The sequence below is a fragment of the Drosophila simulans genome, chromosome 3R, assembly GCF_016746395.2.
Source record: "Drosophila simulans strain w501 chromosome 3R, Prin_Dsim_3.1, whole genome shotgun sequence".
Taxonomy (NCBI): domain Eukaryota; kingdom Metazoa; phylum Arthropoda; class Insecta; order Diptera; family Drosophilidae; genus Drosophila; species Drosophila simulans.
In genome coordinates, this window is record NC_052523.2 from 20,003,767 (window position 1) to 20,012,481 (window position 8,715).

Below are 8,715 nucleotides of genomic sequence, written 5' to 3' on the forward strand. Positions count from 1 at the left end.
AAAAAATTTTATTTTTTAAAATTTTAATTTAACTAATAAATTCTAGAATTTATATGAAGAAAACAAAAACTCAATAATTATTGCAGTAATATATTTGTATTGATAATTCGTCATCAATACGGCAGATGATCTTGCACATCTCTATGGCACTGTTTACATAAATGGCACGCTTTTAGAACCAGATTTCCGCGCACGAATGAAAATGGTTCTGCTTACTTGCGACGGAACACCTCGACCTTGAGGGGGTGGCACTTGTCGTCCGGCACCTCGGCGCCCACTGCGATGGAGACATCGCCCTGTGGACAGGCGCTCAGAGCCACCAGAAGATTCATGTCGGCCACAAACTCAATGAAATCCCCCTTGCGCGCCGGACTTGCCTTGCAGAAATACTGATGCGTGTCCCGTGTGAATCCGGTGCACATGAAGATGTTCCATACGTCGTGTACATCCAGCTCGGTCAGCCCGCGCTCCTCCACCACCGCCTTGACTAGGGAACTGTGGCAACTGCCCACCCGATCCTTGCCCGTGATTAGCTTGTAGGTGTAGTCGTCGCAGCGTGTTCCAATTACGTCGTGCAGAGCACCGCCATCCTCATCGATGCCATAGGCGGCAAGGGAGTCAAACACAAAGGTGGCCATGGGACGCAGGTGGGGCAGGCAGCTCCACAGACGATCGTAGACGCGCAGATGCGACGAGTGCAGCTGGCGCGTCTTGCCCGAGTAGAAGCGCTCGGCGGTGTTCTCCAGATTCCAAAAGTTCATGTCGCCCACCTGGGAACCTTCGTGGACGGTGACGCGGCACAAATCACCCTCTTGCATTGTCCAGGTGCGTGCCTCCCGTTTGGGCACAATCAGTGTCTCCACAAGATCGCCAGTCAGGGCCCGATAGCGTTTATTCTGTAGTCTCCGAGTCGGATTAGATTATTTGATCATTGTATTATTGCTATTGCCCGCGTTACTTACATCATACTCCTCCTTCGAAACGATCGAAGCCGCGGGCTTGTCATAGCAGATGACTGGCGGTTCCTTCTCAAAGGTTCGGGGCTTGGCACCGCGTCCACACCAGGAGGCGGGGGCGGCGGGAGTTTCAGGGGGAACAACAGCAGCCATGGCTAGTGGAAAGTTTTTCGCTAAGTACAGCAGGTAAGAAGCTAATCAGAGAGTAAATATGTTGTGGTCTTACCAGCGATCGAATGACTACTGATCTCGCTCCACAACTGGACTAAACAGGTAGGTGCCAATGAAGCTTTCGATAGGCACAGCGCAGTTCTATCGGATTTGAAATGATTTCCATTCAGCGATCGTTGTTAAAAACATGTTTTTTTTCACTTTCTTATACTACAAAGTTTATGAAATTTATGAAAATCAATTATACAAATCAACAAAAACTATTATTCTTCTGGTCTTTTCTGACGAAACGTTTTTTAAATATTAAGCAATCATACATAAATGCTGCCGTACTCAAACCTATCCTACAGCTGACTTTTTTCTTTTGCGAGGGGGATTCTAATCAATTGATTATAACTAAGTTAATTTGACCCTAGACTAAACATTGTATCTTCAAGCTTTGTATGTTACGGCACCTATATCTCCATCATGGTGGGTTGCTGCCGCTCGCTAAATGGTGGCTGGCTTTGAATTTTGTCCAGTAGCTCCTCCAGCCAGATGCGCAGCTCCTTTGAGGCGAACTCCTGCGGCAGTGGCAGCCGCTCTAGGGCCACCCTAAGCACTGTGGAAGACTCCATCTCGGGACAGACAATGCACATGCCGTGCACCAAGCAGCTGAGGCTCTGCGAGATTTCACTCTGGCACAGGCGGTGCTTGGAGGTGGGGCACGGGAGCAGACTGATGCGGGAGCAGAGTTCGCTTAGTTGTGGTTTTAAGTTCTCCCAGCGCGCATTGATGTCAGAGATGTTGGTCACACTGCGGATCTGCTTGAACTTGGCATTGATGTCGATAAAGTCCAAGAAGATCTGGCCCTGGTTGGCCCAGTTGGGCACTCGGATGCTGCTGCCCTCTGTATCCTCGAATTGAATGAGCAGGCTATGCAGGTATTTCATTTTACCTGCAAGTTTGCAATGATAATCATTAGTATACCACCGAAATCATGTTTCTCATAAGGAACCAACCGTTTATGATGGCATCAGGAGCAATGTGTTGGAAGATGACATCGTGCGCCGTAGCAAAATGTTTAGCCTTTAGCAGATATTTGGCTTGAAGGTGATGCTTTCCTGACGCTCCCGCCTTTACCGCCTTCGCATAGTCCACCCACGACATCGGAATACCAAGCTCTTCGACGATAAAGCGCTCTTCCGCATATAGAGCCACCTTGGCTGAAACGCTGACATTCCTCTGTAGCATTTGCTGAACTGCGCGTTCCCTCTGGGTCTGCTGCTTAATATGCAAAAGAACGAAGATACCCCACTGCCAGAGGCCTTCGTTCTCCAACTGGCTAGCGAAATCCACCGAAAGACGAGCCTCCGCTAAGGGCGAACAGTGGCGGTAGCCAAGAGCTCGCAGTGTTTGCAAGAGCAGCCAGCTAAAATGATTTCATATAAATTATTTTGCACCGTACCTAAAAATTCTTTAAGCTCACCTCAAACGGAAGTCCATGACATCGGCGGTATGCGTTATAGGATCGAGAGTTTCTTCCAGGGAATGCATCCGCTTAGAGTGTAACTGGAGCAAGTGGTAGCGCAAATCGTAGACGGGCTTCTTGGTGTCACTAGGTGCGTTTTTGTAGCTGGGCTTCGGGGGCTCCGCATAGCACTCTTCCGCTTGGAAGGCGTCGTTATAAGCATTGAGTGCATCGGTGATGGTCGAGGTTGGGGCTGTGAAATACCACAGCTGCAGGGCCAGTACTGTCAGCCAGTTTTTATTCTCGAGTAAGTTGATGGCCCCATGTGAAGACTGCATCATGGGCGCTCCGGCGGCCAGCATGTACATCTTGAGGCGCTCCAGATCGATGTGCTTATCCGACTTGCTCTGCTGCCAGGCAAAGAGCTGCTCCTCCATTAATAGCCGGAAGACAGCTCCGGAACTTAATTGGGACAGCACCAGAGCCAGATTAGCATCATCGTAGCTGAAGGCCAACTCACAAGCCTCATTTACGCGGTGGCAGCTAAGTAAGTCCAACATGTGTTCCAGGTAGCTGTGGGTGCTCACTTTTTTCGAGAGTAGATCCTTGCCCAGCAGCGTGTTCTCAAGCCACTCGGATAGCAGATTGCGCCGACACATGACCATGTAATGAGAGTTGTTTTCCAGGTCCACCAGCTCATCGTGATCGCCCCATAGTGCGAATAAAAGCGACCACACTGACACGGCATAGTCCTCTTTTAAGCCAGCATTTCTCTGCTTAAGAGACTCGGAGAAGTGCTTGGAAACTAGTTTCGTACCGCTATCGGGATGTATACACGGGCACTCACTGCCCTCCACATTAACTGAGAGGCAGTCGTTAAGCTGAACCTCAAGATGGGGAACGATACTTTCTCGAAAACCCTCGTTGCCTTTGACCATGTTAAACTCCACCAACTGCATTACGCTGGGCGACAAATCGGTGGCTAAGCGGGGCGCAAATACCATGGAGGCGGGCAGGGATGGTCCAGTAACTAAAGCAAGGGAAACTAATATAATTTCACTGCTAAGAGCTTGTTTCAGATATTCTTACATTCTTTTAGGTTTTGCATGTTATTATAGGTGCTGGGCAGTACCAATGAATTTTGTGGGCCAAAACTGAGCTTAAAGCTGCGTCCTTTATAGAATCCCAAATCGGCGATCCAATTATCGCGCATCTCATAAGCAATGGACCTGGGTAGGGGAACCGTGGTGGCATGCACCTTAACCGGAGCCACTTTGGGATTACAGACAAACTTGAAGGCTTTAGTGACAGGCATTTGAAACTTCCTTTCTTTTACAGCTGCAACAATGCTTCCAGTTGCCATCGACGATGTCTGCAATTGATCAGGATGTTTATTGGGCTTCAAAGTAAAAGGTTACGTCGATATACCTCCTCGTACTGCGCATCACACATCAGGCTGGCCTCAGAGACGGAGGAAGAAATAGGCAGAGCGGGCGATGGGTGTTCAAAATCGTACTGACTGGTGGAGCTCTCGGAGGCACCATCTTTCCAAACATTAGGTTCCACGTTGAAAAGCTTGCGATGACGAAGAAGACGCCCCGTAGTCTCTGTAGAAATTCATGAGTAATTTTCAAATGTATAGTGGTCGTGGGATGATAAGCAGTGAATTGTTCTTATGATAATGAAATGTTGTCAAATTAGGCAAAATGAATTGAAATTGATTTACTAACACACTTGAAAGCTTTATTAACTTTATAATTTGTGCTACCTTTTTAAACAACATATCTTTGAATTATATATATTTAATACTTTTTAGAGTTTAACATTTATAAGAAAGTATTTGCAACGATCAAAAATCATTAAATATCGTTGATAATTAACAATACATATTTGCTCAAAACTAACGATTAACATTTAATCATCTACAAATCTTTTACTGTAAGCAATTTGAAAGACCATCAAGAGATTATCCACCTACCCATGGGCTCGTCCTCGGCAGCATTGTCCTCCACAAAGAAGGATGACTTCATTAGCTGCATTTTGTGCGCCTCGTTGCCTACCATCTCCTGAGCCAAAACAGCTGTGGGGCTGGTAATCGTTGGGCGATGACGCGGTGGATCGAACATGGAGAAATCGGAGTTGCCACCAGCTTGGAAAAATTCTGCGAATTCAAATTAAGCAAATTACAATTAATGAAACTAAACCTATTAAAACGGACTTGAGACGTACGTGTTTTGTCCATTAAAAGGAACTCGGCGGTATCATCCATTGGCCTGAATCCGCTGGCAACACCTGCGACCAAGGCCTTCGGGTCCAAGTTACGGGCTGCGTCTTCTGAAATCTTCTGCGCTTGGCGCAGCGAATTGAGCGTCATCTTTTCTGCGTTTGCCCGCTGCTGAGCCTCAAGCGTTGTAATTTTGGCTTTTTTTGGATCCGTGGGCAACTCATCCTCTTCGTCGCTGTCTCCCAGGCCATATTTAGAGAAGTGCTTGACGCGGAAGACCCAACTACCCGTTTCCGGGCGGTATTCTATAAAGCGCGTATCGTTTTTATCGCACACCCGGCGCAACTTGCCCTCCCAGTCCATCTCAAGCAAGCGTTGTGGCTCCTTGACGGCTTCGTGCTTGGTCTTGTCCAACGGCCATACTTGGTCCAAAGTGACCTGGGCGTCACGGTTTAGGCCTTGACCAATGGGCGGCTTGTTTTCGTCGTCGGGATAAATGATGATCTCCTTGTTGCGAAAGTGGACTGTGATACAAATTGTTTTGCATTAAATAAACGTATAAAATCAAACCCAAGCGGTTATAAAAAATGCACAAGACTCTTACCAATCTCATCGAGGTTCAGGCCAGCCACATCAATTTCCTTGCCGAAGAACACATTGCCGTATCCTTCCCGACCCACCGTAAAGTTCGGAACCACACAGGATCCGTCCTCGGCCAGATAGGAGCGCAGGTCGTCCAGCGATGGAATTGTATAGTAACCCACACGTCGCAGCACAATGCCTGTGGGGTGGGACTCGTTGTCTGCTGCCTCTGCAGCACTTGCCTCAATGGCAAGGCGGGATCGGTTTGCTGCAGAGTCCTCTGCCTCATTAGATCTGCTCGAAAGCACGCTCTCATTGGCCTGCTCCGAAGTGAAGGTTTCGCGACGTGCAATGGTGCTGGATTGATCCTCAAACGGATTCTCTGGGATGGTCGACACCGAGAGGCGAACGGTGGAGGATGGTCGGTATGTATCCAAAGGTTTACGTGGGACAAGCTCATTGAGGGTGCTGTTATGGGGCGATCCCTGATCCATTCCAGTCTGAATGTTGTGCTGGCGTACCTTCTCGAGGTTGTTAGGATGCAGCCATGACTCACGGCGGCCGTTATCCTGACTTTCCCGTCCATTCGTTGCTCCAGGCGAGTTTCCAGCTGGTGGTAGAGGCTCACTTGGAATGGCTCCGCTAAACGACTCGCGTTCTTTATTGGGAGTTGCGCCTTTGGGGCGAGATTGAGGCGTGTTGGGAGCACTGCCAATAGAGCTAGAAGGATTTCCACCCTCTGCACTTTTTACTTTGGGTTTAATAATTAATCGTTTAGCACTGGGCTTGAGATTGAAGCCCTCTACAGAAGCATCAAACTCCTCGAGACCATCAAACAGCGATTTTCTATTAAGTGTGCTGCCCAGCGCCTTTGACTTCATAGGAGCAGGATTGGTGCTGGCACTTATCTTGTATTGGTTGCTGGTCAGGTCCAGAACTGCTTGTTGGGCAGCAGGATTTGTAGCTCTTGTTGCATCTGCCTCACTGCTTTGCTTTAGATCCTTGAAAATCGGAGAGTCTCCGTAGGGTGAAGTTACCCTAGCTAGTATCTGCTGATGAATGGGCTGGTGCGAAGGTGTCATGATTCCCAGTGTGGGCTGAGCTCCCATAATACCACCAGTTAACGAGTTGTTTGTACTCATACCGAAGCCTCCTCCGCCCAAGGAACCACCGACACCTCCGAAACTGGTAGTTCCTCCTCCAAACAGTCCGCCCGTTGGCGCAGCTCCTGTGCCACCCAAGGTCGTAGTAGCTCCACCAAAAAGACCGCCTCCCGGCTTGGCTGTATTTCCGAACAGTGATCCGCCCGTGTTGCCTGCGTTGAAATTAAGTGGTGCTGCGCTGGTGGCTCCAAAACCTCCAAATCCGGACGTTGCTGGCTTGTTCAATCCCGAGTTAAATAGCCCTCCTCCCGTTGCTGCTGTACTGGTGTTCAGGCCAAAGTTTGAAAACGGAGTGCTGGCCGTGGAGGTTGCCCCGAAAGTTGGAGCAGCGAAGCTGGTGGCGGGCTTGCTTCCGAAAAGGCCTCCGCCGGCGGTGCTTGTGGCTGGAGCTCCAAATCCAAAACCTGTCGTGGCTGCTGATGCAGCCGTTCCCAACCCAAAGGCAGATTTATTTGGATCGGCGGCTGGTGTGGCACCAAAAAGGGTCGACTGTTGCGTTGCTCCGGCTGTGGTTCCAAAGCCTCCGAATCCGGTGTTAGTCTGTCCGAAAGCAGGAGCCGCACTGGTAGCAGGTGCCTGACCAAATAGGCTTCCTCCCTGTCCAAAAGCAGGCTTCGCCCCAAATGGATTTGAAGCGTCAGCTGCGGGAGCGGCAAATGGCGTGGTGGTGGTGGCTCCAAAGGGCTTCTGCAGGAAGTTGTTTTGCTGGGTCGCTGCTCCGAACGCATTGTTAGTCGCTGGTTGTTGACCAAAAGCGGTGGAGCCAAACATGCTCTTATTCTCGGTTACCGTTTGGCCAAACAGGCCTGTGCTTGGTTGGGCAGTGCTTCCAAACAAGCCACCACTTGCAGGCTGAGCGGGCTGAGTAACCTGAGCTCCAAATCCAAAAGCTCCCGGAGCACTGCCAGCCTGTGGACCCTTGCGCCCGCACATATAGTCTTCCAGGCGGAGCTCCTCCAGAGATTTGCCCTCGAACTCCTTCATAGCCGTGATGCAGTGCTGCTTAGTGTTCACACTATTGGCCTGACCGCTTTTCATCAGGGTATCTGTACCAATGGTTGGCTGGTACTTGGCGGCGGCCGTGCCCGTATTGACTCCGGAAGCTCCCACGGCGGTGGCCTGAGGTTGGGCAAAGGCGGAGGCGGTGCCACTGCCAAAAACATTGGTGGTTGTAGGCGCCGACGTCCCAAAGCCTCCGAATCCTGTTGTACTGGTGGCGGCAGCTGTTTGGCCAAACAAAGAGCCCGTGGGCTGGGCAGCAGCTGTTTGTCCAAAGGCCGTCATCGTCGGCTTGGCGGCTCCAAAGGCGGGTAGCGTCGATTGTCCAAAAAGGGAGGTGGTCGCCGCCGTCTGGGTGGATCCAAATATATTCGAGGTCTGTTGCGGCTGCGAGAAGGCTGCAAAGAAGAAATTACTTCATTGGTAACATTATACCACTTCAAATGATCGTGTCTAACCTCCAAAGGCCGTGGGCTGAGCTGTGGCCGTGCTTCCAAAGCCCGTGGACGTGTTTGCCCCGAATAAGCCTCCGGCGGGCTGAGCTGGTGTGGCTGCCGCACCGAACAGTGACTGCTGCGCGGGCTGGGCGGCAAAGGTCGAGGTGTTTCCAAAGGCCGGTGCGGCGGGCTTGCCAAATGCCGATTGGCCAAACGGAGTTGTTGTCGTGGTGCCGCTGAAACCACCAAAGCTGGTGGCCGCCGGAGTGGCTCCGAAGCTGGGTTTCGCGCCGCCAAACATGTTGCTCACTGCTCCTGCTCAGATAACAAACATATACTAGGTAGATCCCCTGCTTTGTCCTTCGCCGGAATGCCAACTATCGCGATGAGCAATGCTTCGATTTCACCACGTTGGGCAAGCTGGGGCGGCTGCGCCGGATGCGAAGGTTGTGGGACCGGACAGGCTCAGTTTAAAACAAATAAACACTCGCGAATTTGTCAAGCCAGCAGGAGTCGAGCGAGTCTGACGCAAAAAGTGGACAGAAATGGCGCGCCGATTTTTTCACGATGTTGAAGAAAATGCAGCCAGAAGTGTGACCAGGGTGTGAAATCGCATGCATAAGATACACTGTAAAAAAGGAGGATACAACTAACAGGCGCATAACTTTTTTCCTCGTCGAGGAAATTAACTAACTAATCAAATTTTTGCCTAGTGCAATTTTACTAAAAATGT

The 8,715-nt window shown here is 50.1% G+C and overlaps 2 protein-coding genes across 3 annotated transcripts; both read right to left on the minus strand.

Moving 5' to 3' along the window:
* Positions 1 to 74: 74 nt before the first annotated feature.
* LOC6729285 (uncharacterized protein C11D3.03c) lies at positions 75 to 1,314 on the minus strand. 2 transcript variants are annotated; one of them, XM_016174849.3, is made up of 3 exons: positions 1,183 to 1,314; positions 963 to 1,111; positions 75 to 896 (listed from the first exon to the last, which is right to left on the minus strand). In XM_016174849.3, exons 2-3 carry the CDS (start codon positions 1,107 to 1,109, stop codon positions 213 to 215), a joined length of 831 nt encoding a protein of 276 aa, XP_016035925.1. In that variant the 5' UTR covers positions 1,110 to 1,111; positions 1,183 to 1,314; the 3' UTR covers positions 75 to 212. The 2 variants fall into 2 exon arrangements, with proteins under 2 accessions (XP_016035925.1, XP_016035926.1); XM_016174850.3 differs by having other exon boundaries at positions 963 to 1,129; positions 1,183 to 1,306.
* LOC6729286 (nuclear pore complex protein Nup98-Nup96) lies at positions 1,301 to 8,608 on the minus strand. The gene is made up of 9 exons (XM_016174848.3): positions 8,004 to 8,608; positions 5,406 to 7,943; positions 4,807 to 5,325; positions 4,556 to 4,738; positions 4,006 to 4,184; positions 3,667 to 3,949; positions 2,596 to 3,607; positions 2,129 to 2,538; positions 1,301 to 2,064 (listed from the first exon to the last, which is right to left on the minus strand). Exons 1-9 carry the CDS (start codon positions 8,281 to 8,283, stop codon positions 1,583 to 1,585), a joined length of 5,886 nt encoding a protein of 1,961 aa, XP_016035927.1. The 5' UTR covers positions 8,284 to 8,608; the 3' UTR covers positions 1,301 to 1,582.
* Positions 8,609 to 8,715: the final 107 nt, after the last annotated feature.